The sequence below is a fragment of the Dysidea avara genome, chromosome 8 (assembly GCF_963678975.1).
Source record: "Dysidea avara chromosome 8, odDysAvar1.4, whole genome shotgun sequence".
In the NCBI taxonomy this organism is placed as follows: Eukaryota; Metazoa; Porifera; class Demospongiae; order Dictyoceratida; family Dysideidae; genus Dysidea; species Dysidea avara.
Window position 1 is genome coordinate 14,889,217 of NC_089279.1, and position 17,971 is coordinate 14,907,187.

The 17,971-nt window shown below is 38.7% G+C and overlaps 1 protein-coding gene across 1 annotated transcript; it reads right to left on the reverse strand.

The window, feature by feature from the left end:
• Positions 1–1,822: 1,822 nt before the first annotated feature.
• On the reverse strand, positions 1,823–4,032 carry LOC136264788 (uncharacterized). The gene is made up of 6 exons (XM_066059557.1): positions 3,583–4,032; positions 3,438–3,482; positions 2,599–3,387; positions 2,296–2,546; positions 1,998–2,245; positions 1,823–1,954 (listed from the first exon to the last, which is right to left on the reverse strand). The coding sequence occupies exons 1-6, from the start codon at positions 4,030–4,032 to the stop codon at positions 1,899–1,901; spliced, it is 1,839 nt and encodes a 612-aa protein (XP_065915629.1). The 3' UTR covers positions 1,823–1,898.
• Positions 4,033–17,971: the final 13,939 nt, after the last annotated feature.

The window sequence follows — 17,971 nt, forward strand, 5'->3', positions numbered from 1 at the left end:
TTCAAGTTGATAATGCAGAAGACCAGCTAGTACCCACTGAGGCAGAGCCAACACGCCAGTTGTCGCAGATTGAAGAAAATGCTATTTACTATGCCGCAGGATATGTTGTTTATAAACTAATCAAGAAACATCGGCAGAGCACAGAAGAAAGGGCAGTTAAAATTGTGGGGGCATTATTGTCCATGGTTGGGCAAGATGCTGTTGGGGACATCCCTCAGGACACCAGCTCATACCTGGACTATGTCAAAACGTGGACCTGCACTAATGATAGGGGAGGCTTGCGGCATGTATCTGATGATACATATAGGTGCTTTGTCGCCATTGAGATGATCACCTATAGGCTTATTGCAGCAGGAGAGCAAAAAGAAAAGGTGATGTGTGAGGTGGTTTGTGATGAAAATGTAAAGTTCCTGTGGGAAATCGCTACTGATATTTCTGATGAAAAAGTAAAGATGTTACTTTTACGAGAAGTCGCTCAAGAGTGGTTTACTATTAGAGGATTCTCCATTGCAAGCCAGCTTGTGGAGCAGTACAAACTAAAAAGAACATCAAAGGTACAAAAGGAACAAGAAAAGAATTACATTAGTACAATCATTATGTTAGTAATTAAACATTGTCACATTGTTATAAATTTAATTTCTTTTCAAGTCAGAATAACAGTAATTAATTAAAATTAAGTCGTTTGCATTTATGCTTGGGTAAGGGTCTGGACAATGGGGATAATGAGCCCATGCTCTTTCTTTTCTTGGCAATGTTACTACTCCCGCCACCGGCTAATGACTTTTGAACTACCAGTGCCTGGGCATTCTCCAAGCACTGCTTCATAGATGGGTTGTCATTGCGGAAACCCCTGGATCTCTGCTGGCCAAAGAAGATTTCCAATAGGTCCTGATTAAAGCGCTCTGTCAACACATACTCTATTCCATTTTGATCCAATAGAAACTTGATTACTTCTCTCAGTGAATGAACTAAACAATAACAGCTTTTTAGCATCACCTTTAAAATGAAGTGACACTTACCACAAATCTTTATTCCTTCCACAGTCTGGTCTGGTAATAAACAGTATTTCTTGGCTCCAGCAGGAATCTTCTCATTGCCTTCCACCCATTTCTGCCAGTCATCCAAATACTTAAGCAGGGTACCTTCCAACCACTATAATGTAAACACCAAGTATTGTATTGTCTAGACCAAGGAAAATAATTATATGAACTACCTCAAGCCTTTCATCACCAGCTTCATAAAATGGTTTGACATTAGGCTTTTTTTTGATTATATGTTCATCTACAGAGCGCGTGTTGCATATGTCAAAAAACTTGTCAAAAATTCTGCAAAACATCTCTGTTGCTGTGGTATCAAGGGTAGACTCCTTCAGTGTCCTTAGGGTCTGGAAACCATTGGCAACTGAAGTACTCAATACCTAAACATAAATAACTATAATGAACATAAAACAAGGGCTAGTATCTCATACCTGGGCTGCTAGTCGCACATTCATATGTGAATAAGATGTCAGTTGTATGTGTTCACGAGTCAGTTTTTTTCCAATGTACAGCCCAGTCTCAGCAACTGTTTTCTCACACAATTCTACCAAATGTGCCCACTTTATCTCATGTCCATCATTCTGCCATACAAATTAACATGAATAACATATATATCAGATTTACTCTTACTATCAAATTCCGGGTTCCTTTAGCTTGTGAATTGTACCATGCATTACGGATTGTCTTCAACAAATGTGGTGCATCTGGCATGAGATACACAAAGTGGCCACTCCGACTGATATTTGGTGCTTTGTATGTAACACCAGATTTCTGGTATTCTGAAATATTATGCATTCGGAAAAATTTTCGGTTACTAGAAGCACCATCTGCAACCACAGAAACAACTGTCAAACCAGCAAGTTACAACATCCTGATGGCCCTCCACACAACAGGCATGAGCTGCTCTGCTGTTGCACCTACAAAAATTATCATCTACAATTTACACTTGGATTATCACACCTGTTGTTGCAAAATGAGCAATTGGTAAATCCAAATGAAAAGTTAACCCCCTGACCATCACGGTTAGCATATGTGTTGCTACTTCTCTGTCAGAAAGTTTTTGCTGCTTGCATTGTTGCTGTAACTGTGTAAACTTGTGCTCTAGGGTTCCTGCTCCATAATCAACAAAGCCGGTAATCTCCCCAGACATCTTGTTGAACACCAAGTCAGCACGGATCTTCATTTCATCTAACACCAAAATAACGTACCTGTACACAAATTAAAATACAAAAACCTTAATTAGTAACCATGATCAGACCTTTCCCAATCCTTCATCTGATCTACCTTAGCTTCTTGGATCATATGATTGAACAAGTCTGCATTAAAGCCAGGTTGCAATTTGGTCCAATGTGTGTAGTCTTTAAGAGTTCGCTGTGATGGCAAACAAATAAAGCCAGATTCTCGAATTATCTGGTATGTTTTGCTTGATGTTAGCATAATATTTAAACACCATCGTATGAATAAAGGGTGCCATCGAACTCCGGTCTTCTTTGCTTTCCATGCAGCAACCTAAAACATAGAAAGTTGTAGTCTTTACATTTTTCATAGGTACACAGCCTACCTGCTGTTCCCAAAATACCCGCTTAAATTCATCTTCTTCCAGTACTTGATGGCTGTCTACAACCTTTTCTAAATCACATCTGAGATCATCTGCCACAACCACTCCATTGCTTTCCAGTATGCTGTCTAGCCTCATTCTCAACTGCTTTAACTGCCTGGTTTTAATGTGTAAAGCTTTCTGAAGTGATTTTATGCGAGCACTCTTTTGTGGTGTTCTTAAAAATCTTGTGTTGGTATACACAGATGGAACAACTGACCTGTTTCTGAGCTTAGAAAACAATGCTCGAAGTGTGTTACAAAATCCATAACATGGAGCACACAGATCGCCAGCAATTAGCAGTTCACATTTAGCATGTCGAACGGTTGTACTGTGCTGTTCTCCGTTGACCGTTATGCAAAATGATTGATCTAAGTAAGCCACAACTTCTCCACCTTGTGATGTGAAAATTCCTTTCCGAATCCTGGCCATGGCAATATATCTGACATCAAAATTTCCCTGACAAACACTAGCAGAGGAAACAGCACCAATCAAACTTAACAAACTTTCGTTATTCATAGATGAGGGAAATTGGTCAAGAATAGCACATTGATAGGGAACAGCATGGTCAGCAACATGAACTTCCCAGGTGAGATCTTCTTTAATTAACAAAAGCCGTAATATGATTAGTGGTTTGAGATGACACTGACTGAAAGTTTCAAATATTCTTAACTCCACTTGAGTATAGCTAAAGAACCACCCTTCTGGTAGTCCATTCAGAGCTAATAACTGAGCACAAGAGTCAAGAGATTCCTATTGCATATCAAGATAGTTTCTACCACAATATACACTAATGACAATACCTGAACAGAGGCTTGCAGTTGCATTGTTTCTGAACAATCATCTGCCTATACAAAAACACATCAATTAACGGTGACTGTACACTGTTAATTACTAATAATTACTAAACAACAGCATTAATATCACAATGTCTACGCCACAACTTACAGGAACATTGGGTGCCAGTTCTGACACAATTTCATTGATAGCACCTAATGAAACACCCAGCACTGGTTCACCACTATCTCCTAGTGGCTCCCTGCTATCATCTGGTGGCTCCCTGCTATCATCTGGTGGCTCTCTGCTATCTTCACGTGGCTCAGCCCAGTTATCATGTGGTGGCTCCCTGCTATCATCTGGTGGTTCCCTGCTATCATCTGGTGGTTCCCTGGTATCATCTGGTGGCTTCCTGTTATCTTCACGTGGCTCAGCCCTGTTATCATGTGATGGCTCCCTGCTACTATCTGGTGGCTTCCCGCTTTCATCTTCCAATCTAGTTGATCCAAATTCATTATCCAAGCTGGTCTGTTTTCTGCTCCACAAGTTATTTTTATATCTACGACCTATACGAGCCTTGCTTCTGGGGCCTTTACCATGCTTCCTCTGTGTTCTGGGCATCAGGGGTACATCAAGTGATATGCAGGGAGAGTAAGGGCTATAGCTAGTGATAAATACAACATTTCAATACACTGATTTCATGATAATATAAATCTGTGGTAAAATACACTGTGGCTATGGAATTTGCTTTATAACACAGTATAATGTACAAAAATTAAATCATGTGAGTTTTAAAGCTCTGGGTTATACAGGCACTAAATGAATGTGGTGACAAAATTGATTGCATGGAACAAACGCATGCAGCAAACAACACCGAATCCATTCAAAACAGGGATAATAACACACGTTACAGAGTAACAAAGCAAGATTTAGCAACGACATTACAGCTCAACCAATACATTAGCGAGCAATGCGTTGACAAATATGACTGACCACAATATCAACATAATAAACCCACTTACGATAAGTGGCTTCAACCAGAGAACAATCCACAAAACCACCTAAACAAACTACTTACAGCACTTGTAAGCGTTTATCAGCTGGCTAGGCCACAAACCATACGGCTTCTTTTTTACGCGCGAAACTAGGATAGGATATTGAATCCCAATAGAAACTCATGCGCGCACGTGATTAGTTTCATATCCAGGTGGGTATATTATCTATGGGTGAACAAAACGATAGCATATGTCATATTGTACATGTGCCTGAAGGCGTGGAGTATATTATAAAACAAGGTGGGGTATATGAGATTTATTACCCACCCAAAACAGCCTAAATAGAGTCTAAGTAACTGTAACCAAATAGTTCAGTTGCATGTAATATGTAACTAGCTAGTTACTTTTACAAAGTAACTTGCCGTGCATATATGGTTTCAGTTTATTTACCACATTACCTGAAATAGCTTATATCTAATATAATTCCCACACTATACGGACTCTATACCGTGGTTTCAGTATGTTTAACACATTAATTAAAGCCTTACATGAGATTGTTAGTATGCTACAGGTTATACCAAGCTTTTTTGTATTCAATAAGCCACTGGAAATACCATCTTACATCCCTGAGCTAGGGGCTAAAAATGGGGGCTAGTTGTGGCCAAAAAGCTAGTTGTAAATGACTTTTGGCTATAGCTAGTTGTAAATGGTGATTTGGCTAGTTGTAAAAGTCAGACTAAATAGCAAGCTGTACCAAAGAAAAGAATAAAGTCAAAAATTATGATACATGTGCTGTGCATATTTTTCAGGGATTTGACTAAAAGTGCCTCAAGACCCAGTCTTGAGATTGCCATTTCCAAAAATTTCCACTTGTCCACTAAAAAATTGCAACTTATAGCTAGTGGTCATTTTCCCAGTCCACTATTGATATAAAATAATTGCCTTAAAATCATACATATAAAACATTAGTTTGATCTAAAGAATTGGTTTGTACGTCACTATAAGTTTGTTTGCTACTTTCTAGTTCCAGGTCTCAGCCAGATTCAATCCTACCACAATTATGTTTCAACTAGGTAGATATGCTCCCACACTCCCCTGAAATCCCTCCCTTACATGCTACACAACAATTGTGACAATATAGAGTACAATTGCAAAATACAAAATAATGTAACAAAAGAAAAATAATTTGTTTATATGTATTACTACTACTACTACTACTACTACTATTACTACTACTACTACTACTACTACTACTACTACTACTACTACTACTACTACTACTACTACTACTACTACTACTACTACTACTACTACTACTACTACTACTACTACTACTACTACTACTACTACTACTACTACTACTACTACTACTACACCCCCGGTCACAGGTTTGGGCTACGTAGTTGTAAAAAATAATTTTTTTAGCCACTGATTTGATCCCTCATTTTTCACAATTCTAGTGTTTCTATTTTGTGCTTAGAGGTTACTAACCAAATAAAAACCAGTAGTTTAAAGACAGAACTTTCTATCTACTCAGAAAAAGATCACCAAGTGATACAAAAAATGTGACCGGGCCTGCGAAAACAGGGCATGTGGGCACAAACTATACCTAGTCACACTACAAGTCATATCTCACTACTGGAACAGAATAATTATTTGAAATCTGTGACTTGTATCATATAACAAATACAATGCTGACGGAGAGTTAAAAATTGCATTTCCATAGCATAATGGTATAAAAAGATATGAGTGATGGAAGTTTGAAGAAGTAGGCAAAAATCATGTGCCCACATGCCTTATGTTTGCAGGCCCAGTCACAAATGTATGGAAAAAGGTGCTAAGAAACCAAGGGTTAAATTCCCTAGAAAGTGTAATAATACACCTTAGAAATAGAACCTTTACTTTGCTCTGGTGCTATGACGCAGGGCATATGAGTCCTGTGGTCTGATGTCTAACCAATTAACTTAGAAAGTTAGGATATTACTGAATGGGATATTCACATCATTTTTCAGTGTGGCAAAAATATAATTATAATAATGCTGAATTTTTTTGGAGATGAGGGAAGTATAATATACAAGTGGAACAAAAAATTAGGAATTTTCAATATGAGTAGGGATCAAAGTAATAAAAAGTACTGAAACAAGAGAGATTATCTACCACCTGAAGTCATGCTAGTACACACGTAATCGCTACTTCAGTTGCCAAGATTTAAGATATAATGGCACTGAAGTAGGGATTACGTGTGTACTAGCATGACTTCAGGTGGTAGATAATCTCTCTTGTTTCAGTACTTTTTATTACTTTGATCCCTACTCATATTGAAAATTCCTAATTTTTTGTTCCACTTGTTTGTGTACTTTTTACAAACATTGCATGAATCTTATCTTTTATGTGCATGCAGTTTCTATTACACAGGACACTAAAGTTACTATTTCTTCAATGTCCATGGTTTGCTTCTTCTAAGGGCCTTTCAAATGCCAACTTGATTTGTAGGATTTCATCCATCTCTTCATCAGTCAGTTGTTTACAGAGTTCACTGCACCTCCAGCTTTTAGGGCGGTCATCACTGGTTCTACCTGTGCCAACTTCTTCAGCTAACACACAACGCCCTCTCTCATCAACTGGAATCACAGTGCTGTACAAAGGACACTCCTGTGGATCAGGGGACTTTGACCTGGTCACAAGACATCTGTTATCATGGTCAACAATTGTAACCTCTTCAGGAGCTGAGAACTTGTAGGCAGTCTCATAGTAGTATGGCTCAGAAGCTGAAGAGTGTAATTGTATTTCCAAGTCATCTTCACTGACTAGTTGGATACCTGAAATTTTCCTAAGACTTCTTAAAAGTACCCCAACACTGGTTTTCCTAGTTGACAGTGCTTCATGCATGAGCTTTCTGGATACTATTCTACAAGCAGTCTTTTTCCTGGTGGTAAGTGACATTTCATCTACAATGGAGTAAAACAGTTCTGTAAATCTATTGACAATTGCAGAGCATGTTTCCTTCTGCTGCAAGAGACCCTCGATCATGCTATCCACACACGAATGCATTTGAGATTAAGTTGGCGGCTTAAGCAAGTACCTATAGCAACAAAAAGAATACATAAAAGTGACGAGAAAATAAAATTAATTAAGGAATTAAGTGAAACAACATTACCTGTGTTTAGATTCTTTGCACAGTTTCTCAATATTAGAAAAGTAGTACTTGCTGGTTGAGGATCTAGTAGCAGCACGGGATTTGGCAACATCCTTGCGGTAATGTTCTTTATGCACCTATCAATGTCAAGCCCCACCCCACCCAGTACGGGCTATGTGGGGCGTTAGGAGGGGATTTGAACTTAAATTTTGCCCCCAGGGGTGGGGAATTTGAACAAGCGCTCTATAGTAGCATAGATCCTTTACAGTAGTTTTATACGTGAAGTGCGAGAGAACACGTGATAAAACCGCAGCACCTCGTGTACCTTTGTCACTGTGGCTTCTGTTTTTACAACACGTTGGTTGTCAAATCCCCTTCCTATCCCCACCTCATAGGGTGGGGATTTTACTTGATAATTCACCCCCAGGTAGGGGAATTTGACTTTCCACTTGATCAAATCCCCACTATATCCCCACCCTACCCGTACTGGGGGGGGTGGGGCTTAACATTGATAGGTGCATTAGTGCTCTCTGCAGAATCCACACGAGACTTTTCCAAGTCTTGATGGTAGTGTTCCCTTTTCTTTTTTGCAACTTCAGTGCGAGACTTTTCCAAGTCTTGATGGTAGTATTCCCTTTGCCTTTCCGCTGACTCAATGCGAGACTTTGCCAAATCTTTGTTAAATGATGTTTTGGTGGCTTCAGCTGATTTCTCACGCGACGCTGTTACATTTTTGTAGTACTCATTAGCATGACGCTGTGATCGGCATTCACTGCTGTACTTGTCCTTTCTCTCTGAGAGTATAGACTCTCTATGAGCTTCATAGTACGCCCTGTTGTTCTCCTTCTTTCTACTCTTCCGCGCCGCTTCCTTCGAAGGCATTGTCGCACTCAATATTGCCTCAGAGAAAACACACAAAGCAATAATAACCACAATACCCTTAGCTAACGCTATTTTGCTACGAATTATTTCTAATATCGCTCAAATACTTGAGGTAGATACGTTGTTTACAGCAAAGAAATGCGTTTACAAACGTAAGCAGTTTACAAACGCAAGCAGTTTACAAACGCAAGCAGCAGTTTACAAACGCAAGCAGTTTACAAACGCAAGCAGTTTACAAACGCAAGCAGTTTACAAACGCAAGCAGTATTATTATTATTATTATTATTTATCTGATTTGTCAAAAAAGACAGGGTGACACCAAAAGGCAAAGCCTGTACGAGGGTGTTTCCCTAGAAGATACAAAACCAAAAAACGGAGGGGACAAATACAGAGAAAACACAGCTACAAAAAACAAGAAAGAACACATACACATATAAATTAATTACAACAAAACAAATTATACACAGCTTGGCGAAACTTAGATGAGCTGAGATCAAATACATCACACGATAGAGTGTTCCATAAGAAAACAGTGTTCACAAAGAAAGAATGTCTATAAGAATTGATAGAAGACTGTAGCGGAACAAGGGTGAGAGGATGCGCTCGGGTACAAGATGTATTGAAATTACAGTAATTTGATAGCTTCAAAGAATCGTACCTACCTTTTAGGATGTCATAAAGCATAGCCACGCTCAAATAATTCCTTCGAGATGACAGTGTTGGCCAGTGTAACTCTTGTAAACAAGCATTAGAAGATTTATTCCAACACTTATGTAATGGTGACCAATGACTTCCACAGGCCCAACGTGCAGCACGTCGTTGGACAGATTCCACTGTGGACTTATCAGAAACAGTGTGAGGATTCCATACAGTGCAAGCGTACTCTAGTGAAGGTCGCACTAAAGACTTATAGACCATGGATTTGGCCTCAGTTGTAGCACCCCATAAAGTGTGACGAAGAAAATTCAAGGACTTGCTGGCTTTGGCTGCAACATACTTGCAGTGGTGTGACCATGACAAATTCGATTGAAAGAAAACTCCCAAATATTTCACAGAGGATTTCCAGGATAGAAGAGAGCGGTTTATGAAATAATCATAAGATATTTTCTTACGTTTATTTGAAATAAGAAAAGCGTCACACTTGGATGCATTCAATCGAAGTTGCCACTTATCTGCCCAATCAGTTTACAAACGCAAGCAGTTTACAAACGCAAGCAGTTTACAAACGCAAGCAGTTTACAAACGCAAGCAGTTTACAAACGCAAGCAGTTTACAAACGCAAGCAGTTTACAAACGCAAGCAGTTTACAAACGCAAGCAGTTTACAAACGCAAGCAGTTTACAAACGCAAGCAGTTTACAAACGCAAGCAATATTAATTTTGCCGGTTAACTTTGCCAGAAACAAAAGATATGTCACTAAATATATTCACTTACGTACAAAGCTTCCCGATTGTGAACAGCTCGCTCTTCCTGCTCAAAATCAACTTCGAACTTTCAACCACGTGTATTCGAATATTTTACCGTGAAGATTATGATTGCTCTATTTAGCGAGCACTCTTATTGAAACGGACGGTGCCGTACATTGAAGCCATTTATGGAGTTATTAACACTACCTGTAGGGAATCCAGGACGATGGCGACATTAAAGAACGATGAAAGGTAAGACCCTAGCGCAAGGATTGTATTTCTATCGGTGTAGGAAAGGTTTAATCTATAGGCAAAGCGAGCCGTTTTCATGCAAGAAGTAGGACTGCAGCTGTTGCCATCTTCCCGATAGGCCTGGCTGAAGGCATCAGTTAGGGAGTCAGTCACTAGAAAATTCGATCAGATAGAATTTTTTTAAAAATTCGTGGAAACTCATAGGATGCATTTCGTGCCGTTTTGAAGGCAAAATCGTGCTTCACTTTTGTAATACAATACTGCTGAATCGCCGAGATGGTTTTGCAAGTCTGCTTTTGGTGCGTAATTTTTTGGCGGGAAATCGTGAACCTTGACGATCCCTACCATTAAGTACTACCGTACTTAATGATGACAAGTCTTCTTAAACTTCTCCTAAAATCTGCCTCTGACTTCAGCAAATATTAATAATGTACACCACAAACTATAAAGCACTTTTACGTTAATTTGGTAGGTAGTGATGAAATTGTTTGGAGCACAATGATCACGGCATGCATGTGCTTGACAGTAGGGCTGGGCGGTATTGAAATTTTACTATCACGATATATCACGGGGAAAATATCACGATATTACTAATTATCACGATTTTTTTTCATATTTTGACAAATGCTCTACTATGAAATTACACCTACCTACACATGTGATATAACCTGCAGCAACATGAATGGATGCACAAAAATACATGTACATGGCATTAACCATTAATACATGGTGATAGGGACCCGCCGATTATGCTGGCCTAATAATGAGCATAAGGCCAATGAAACTTGATTAGCAGTTTCGCGTCATCGCCCGCATGCTTTTGATACACCCGCATGGAATTTCATTATTGGTATTTCAGATCGAAATACTCTAATAGAACAGTCACTTTTACTCTAATAGAGCAATCAGCTATACTCTAATGGAAAAATCACTTGTTATAGATTAGTAACGTACTTTAGCTATTTAATGCAAGAATAATCAGTGTAGATCTCACTGTTTTTTGGCAGAAATCTTCATGTTTGGATGTGTGTTGTGCTTTTGGAAAAATAATGAATAATGAATAATAACCGCTCGCCCGCATCAAATTTTTTAAAATCAGAGCGAGAAACTGGTAATCAAGTTTCATTGGCCTAATAGGTACCTGAAACATTGAGCATAATGCTAGCATAATATGCAGAACACTTGTGCATTACCATAAATTCTTGCTTATCAAAATGCATATCACAGAAAAAGATCGATATACTCTAATAGAACAGTCAGAGAACAATCAGACAGCTGACTGTTCTATTAGAGTATATCTATCTTTTCTGTGACATGCATTTTGACAAGCAAGGATTTAGGGCCTGTGCTTCAGCAACTTACTGTTTTCAGGAAACATGGGAACTGAGTTATAAATATTGAGCATAATTTGAGCATAATAGGTAACTATTGAGCATTAATTTGAGCATAATAGGCAAAATTTTGAGCAGTGCAGCATAGCTGCATAATAGGTAAAATAATGAGCATAATCGGCGGGTCCCTACATGGTGATATAGACATTAGCTAGACCTACAATTATGCATGGAGAGGATGTGTTTTACACACCCAAGTGCATGGCATAAATTCAAGAGTTCTACAGATTCCCATGCATGACTAAAAGACTGCTAACTATAGCAAGAAAAGCTCATTCACCCATGCACATTTTATTAGCTACAATGCCACAATGTGCAGAAACATTCTTTCTTCAATAAAAATCCAAAATAACAAAGTCCCTTCAGTAGCTATTTTCATATTCGCATGGATGCACTATAGAGTTACTTGACTGCTCTATTAGAGTATATAGGTGACTGCTCTATTAGAGTATCTCGATCTTTCCTGGAGCTAAACAGCAGCACTATGTTTACAGTAGTTAGCTAATACGAATATTATTGGAGAGCACCGTGGTAATCACGATATCACGATAATATGGTTTCCAAGAATTTTTGACGATACTGGTATCGTTGCATCAGAATATCTCGGTTTTACGATATAACCGAGATACCGTCCAAATACTTGACAGAAAAATATTTCTAACAAAGAAATGTTATTGTAGTACATTAAAAGAATGCATTAGCCATTGTCTTAAGGTAACAATCAGTGACTTTTCAACACGGCAATTGTGAGTCCGTGACCCGGTCTGACAAAATGAGGCTTATCCCTTGGTTTCCCACCAATAATTTTTGCCATACATTTTCTGACTTTGTGATAATATTAATTTTTAGATCAATGGAAACAGCTTTAATAATAACATACATTTTTATTGGATCAGTAACCTCTAAACAAACTTTATAAATAATATAATTTCCTTGTAAGGATCTAATATAACAAGGCATTGATATATATTCTTATATATTCCTGCATCTATGTCATGAAAGTATTTCCTTTGTAAAAGCATCATACAATTGACCTTTTTCCCTGCACTTTTTTCTGCTTGTGCCTAAATGGTGTACGTACGCAATGTAGCTATACCCAGTAAACTTCTAAAAGTTGTAAATAAACAGAGTGAATCTATTATAGGCCAGGCATGAGGCTATTATGCTCCAAAAATTGAGCATTATGTTTTTGAGCAGTGGCTGCAGTGCTCAAAAAATCACCTACTATACTTTTGAGAATTGCCCATTATTCCCAAAATTATGCCACCATAATTTGCTAATAATGCCAGTTCACTGCTGTATCAGGCCATTTTCATTGATGTTTAAGCTTCAATAGTCTTGAATTCTTTAGCTAGTTGCTGTATTAGAGTATTTCATTTCAATGTGACTGCTTTATTAGAGTAAATAATATCTAATCCAAAACAGCCAAGCTGTAAAAAAGTGTGCGGCCCTCAGAAAGGCTATGGTGAAAAAAGATGTGAAATCCAAGGTGGCGGCCAAGAAATGGCTGTGATGGTAGGTTAATGGTAAAAATTTTAATAATGACAATTTAGGTAAATTTTGTGAAGCGGCACAAAAATTCACCTGAATTGTCGTTATTAAAATTTTTACCATTAACCTACCATCACAGCCATTTCTTGGCCGCCACCTTGGATTTCACATCTTTTTTCACCATAGCCTTTCTGAGGGCCACACACTTTTTTTACAGCTTGGCTGTTTTGGATTAGATTTCATTTTTTTTTGTATTTGTATACCCCAAAGCCGGCCTATGGCCAGCTGTGGGACTTTTTTAACATATGTTTTTTTCTTTACTACAGGAAGAAGAAAAGATGAAGTAGATGTACTTTAAATATTTTATCAGTAAATGTACAAATTATATATATATAATACATATGTGACCGGATTTGCGAAAAGGGGCCTTCCACACACATCCAATTTGCCAACTTTGACAATTGATAACTTCAGATTGGAAAGAGCTATTGCCTTGAAATTTGGGCAGTGGTGATTTCTTGGCAGCTGAACTCTCCACATGATGGTTTCTTTGTAGCTGAACTCTCTACAAGGTAATTTCTTCTAGCTGATCTCTCTACAGGGTGATTTGTCCATAGCTGAATTCTGTACAGGTGATTTGTTTGCAGCTGAGCTCTTTACAAAATGGTTTCTTTGTAGCTGAACTCTCTACAAAGTAACTTCTTCTAACTGATCTTTCTACAGGGTGATTTGTTTGTAGCTGAACGATCTACAAGGTAATTTCTTCTAGCTGATCTCTCTACAGGGTGATTTGTTTGTAGCTGAACTCTCTAAATGATGGTTTCTTTGTAGCTGAACTCTCTACAAGTTAACTTCTTCTAGCTGATCTCTCTACATAATGATTTGTTTGTAGCTGAATTCTGTATAGGTGATTTGTTTGCAACTGAGCTATTTAAATAATGGTTTCTTTGTATCTGAACTTTCTCAAGGTAACTTCTTCTAGCTGAATTCTTTACAGGTGATTTGTTTGCAGCTGAGCTCTTTAAATAATGGTTTCTTTGTAGCTGAACTCCCTCAAGGTAACTTCTTCTAGCTGATGTCTTTACAGGGTCACTAGCTTGTAGCTGAATTCTCTACATGGTGGTTTCTTTGTAACTGAACTCTCTACAAGGTAACTTTTCTAGCTCATCTTTCTACAGGGGGATTTATTTGTAGCTGAATTCTTTACAGGTGATTTGTTAGCATCTGAGCTCTTTAAAGAATGGTTTCTTTGTAGCTGAACTCTCTACAAGGTAACTTCTTCTAGCTGATGTCTCTACAAGGTCACTAGTTTGTAGCTGAGCTCTCTACATGGTGGTTTCTTTGTAACTGAACTCTCTACAAGGTGACATATTCTAGCTGATCTTTCTACAGGGTGATTTGTTTGAAGCTGAACTCTCTACAAGGTAACTTCTTCTAGCTGATCTCTCTACAGGGAGATTTGTTTGTAGCTAAACTCTCTACATGATGGTTTCTTTGTAGCTGAACTCTCTACGAGGTAACTTCTTCTAGCTAATCTCTCTACAGGGAGATTTGTTTGTAGCTGAACTCTCTACATGATGGTTTCTTTGTAGCTGAACTCTCTGCAAGGTAACTTCTTCTATTGATCTCTCCACAGGGCGATTTGTTTGTAGCTGAACTCTCTACGTGGTGGTTTCTTTGTAGCTGAACTCTACAAGGTGATTTTTTCTAGCTGAACTATCTCTTTCCATAGTTGCATGAACTCCCTACAAGGTAACTTCTTCTAGCTGATCTCTCTACAGGGTGATTTGTGTGTAGCTGATCTCTATACAGGTTTCTTATTTCTAGCTGATCTCTTGAATTCTCTTCAGGGTGACTGCTCTATTAGGATGACTGCTCTATTAGAGTATCTCGATCTCGCACTTGCTGCACCAAGTTGGATTTCGTGTTATAACTTCCTGGATTTAATTCTGATTCTTCTATACCATAGATGAGCCCTTCTAAGATGATTACTCCATCTGTACAACGATTTTCAAAGCATTACCCCAAGCGGTTTATCTGGTAGGCGTGGCAAGCAGTCATTTTTTATTAGCTGATCTCGATTGCGTAATTGTTACACACTGTTGGTTTTTTCGTTGTATCTTCCTGGTTTTTAGCTCGATTACTTTCAAACCACAAAAAGTTAGAGGTTCAATAGTTAACCTATTCACCCACCGATTTTCAGCTTCTTCCCATATGTAGTTTACCCTGTAGGCGTGATAACATATTGGTGTTATTTTTCGTGAATAATCGCTCATAACTCTTTGCCTGTTTATCGTATTCCAGCCAAAGTTGGTACCGAGATGCGCCTTTATATCCCCCTTCTGTGTGCCAAATTGCAAGCCAATCGGATATGGAGTTCGAGTTTTATAGCAGTTTTTGTAAGTGTGCGACAAGAAAAAGAAAAATAAGAAGAAAAAAAACGAAGAAACTGAGCCAATTTTTGAAGTCGAATATCTCGGGAACACGGGAAGCGATTTCGCTCAAATTTGGAATGTGGAGTGCTGCAGTTGGAGGGCATGTCCACAGCAAAAATCGTCTTGTTTCATCAAGGAAGCACAGAGCTACGGAGGTGCGAATATTGCGTTTTCTTTCTTCCTGTCAATATACTCACGGGTGTTACGCGCCGGCTTCTTGGGCCGCACGACACACTACCGTGTGTCTTGATTAAGTGACTGTTCTATTAGAGTTTCTGACTGCTCTATCAAGACACACGGTAGTGTGTCGTGCGGCCCAAGAAGCCGGCGCGAAAACAGGAGAAAGAAAACGCACCTCCGTAGCTCTGTGCTTCCTTGATGAAACAAGACAATATTTGCTGTGGACATGCCCCCTACCTGCAGTACTCAACATTCCAAACTTGAGCAAAATCGCTTCACGCGTTCCCGAGATATGCGACTTCAAAAATTGGCTCAGTTTCTTCGTTTTTTTTTTTTTCTTCTTATTTTTCTTTTTCTTGTTGCACACTTACAAAAACTGCTATAAAACTTGAACGCCATATCCGATTGCTTTGAAATTTGGCACACAGAAGGGGGATATAAAGGCGCATCTTGGTACCAACTTTGGCTGGAATACGATAACCAGTCAAAGAGTTATGAGCGATTATTCACGAAAAATAACACCAATATGTTGTCACGCCTACAGGGTAAACCGCGTATGGGAAGAAGCTGAAAGTCGGTGGGTGAATAGGTTAACTATTGAACCTCAAACCTTTTGTGGTTTGAAAGAAATCGAGCTAAAAAACAGGAAGATACAACGAAAAACCAACAGTATGTAACAATTACGCAATCGAGATTAGCTAATAAAAAAACGACTGCTTGCCACGCCTACCAGATAAACCGCTTGGGGTAATGCTTTGAAAATCGTTGTACAGATGGAGTGATCATTTTAGAAAGGCTCATCAATGGTGTAGAAGAATCAGACTTAAAGCCACGGAGTTATAACACGAAATCCAACTTGGTGCAGCAAGTGCGAGATCGAGATACTCTAATAGAGCAGTCATCCTAATAGAGCAGTCATCCTAATAGAGCAGTCATCCTAATAGAGCAGTCACCCTGAAGAGAATTCAAGAGATCAACTAGAAATAAGAAACCTGTATAGAGATCAGCTACACACAAGTCACCCTGTAGAGAGATCAGCTAGAAGAAGTTACCTTGTAGGGAGTTCATGCAACTATGGAAAGAGATAGTTCAACTAGAAATATCACCTTGTAGAGTTCAGCTACAAAGAAACCACCATGTAGAGAGTTCAGCTACAAACAAATCACCCTGTGGAGAGATCAATAGAAGAAGTTACCTTGCAGAGAGTTCAGCTACAAAGAAACCATCATGTAGAGAGTTCAGCTACAAACAAATCTACCTGTAGAGAGATTAGCTAGAAGAAGTTACCTTGTAGAGAGTTCAGCTTCAAAGAAACCATCATGTAGAGAGTTCAGTTACAAACAAATCTCCCCATACAGAGATCAGCTAGAAGAAGTTACCTTGTAGAGAGTTCAGCTTCAAACAAATCACCCTGTAGAGAGATCAGCTAGAAGAAGTTACCTTGTAGAGAGTTCAGCTTCAAACAAATCACCCTGTAGAAAGATCAGCTAGAAGAGGTCACCTTGCAGAGTATTCAGTTACAAAGAAACCACCATGTAGAGAGCTCAGCTACAAACTAGTGACCTTGTAGAGACATCAGCTAGAAGAAGTTACCTTGTAGAGAGTTCAGCTACAAAGAAACCATTCTTTAAAGAGCTCAGCTGCAAACAAATCACCTGTACAGAATTCAGCTACAAATAAATCACCCTGTAGAAAGATGAGCTAGAAAAAGTTACCTTGTAGAGAGTTCAGTTACAAAGAAACCATCATGTAGAGAATTCAGCTACAAACTAGTGACCCTGTAAAGACATCAACTAGAAGAAGTTACCTTGAGAGAGTTCAGCTACAAAGAAACCATTATTTAAAGAGCTTAGCTGCAAACAAATCACCTATACAGAATTCAGCTACAGGCAAATCACCATGTAGAGAGATCAGCTAGAAGAAGTTAATTTGTAGAGAGTTCAGCTACAAAGAAACCATCATTTAGAGAGTTCAGCTACAAACAAATCTCCCTGTAGAGAGATCAGCTAGAAGAAGTTACCTTGTAGAGAGTTCAGCTACAAACAAATCACCTTGTGTTAGATCAGCTAGAAGAAGTCACCTTGTAGAAAGTTCAGTTACAAAGAAACCACCATGTAGAGAGTTCAGCTACAAACTAGTCACCTTGTAGAGACATCAGCTAGTAAAGTTACCTTGTAGAGAGTTCAGCTACAAAGAAACCATTTTGTAAAGAGCTCAGCTGCAAACAAATCACCTGTACAGAATTCAGCTACAAACAAATCATCCTGTAGAGAGGTCAGCTAGAAGAAATTACCTTGTACATAGTTCAGCTACAAAGAAACCACCAAGTAGAGAGATCAGCTGCAAAGAAATCACCCTGTAGAAAATTCAGCCACAAACAAATTGCCCTGTA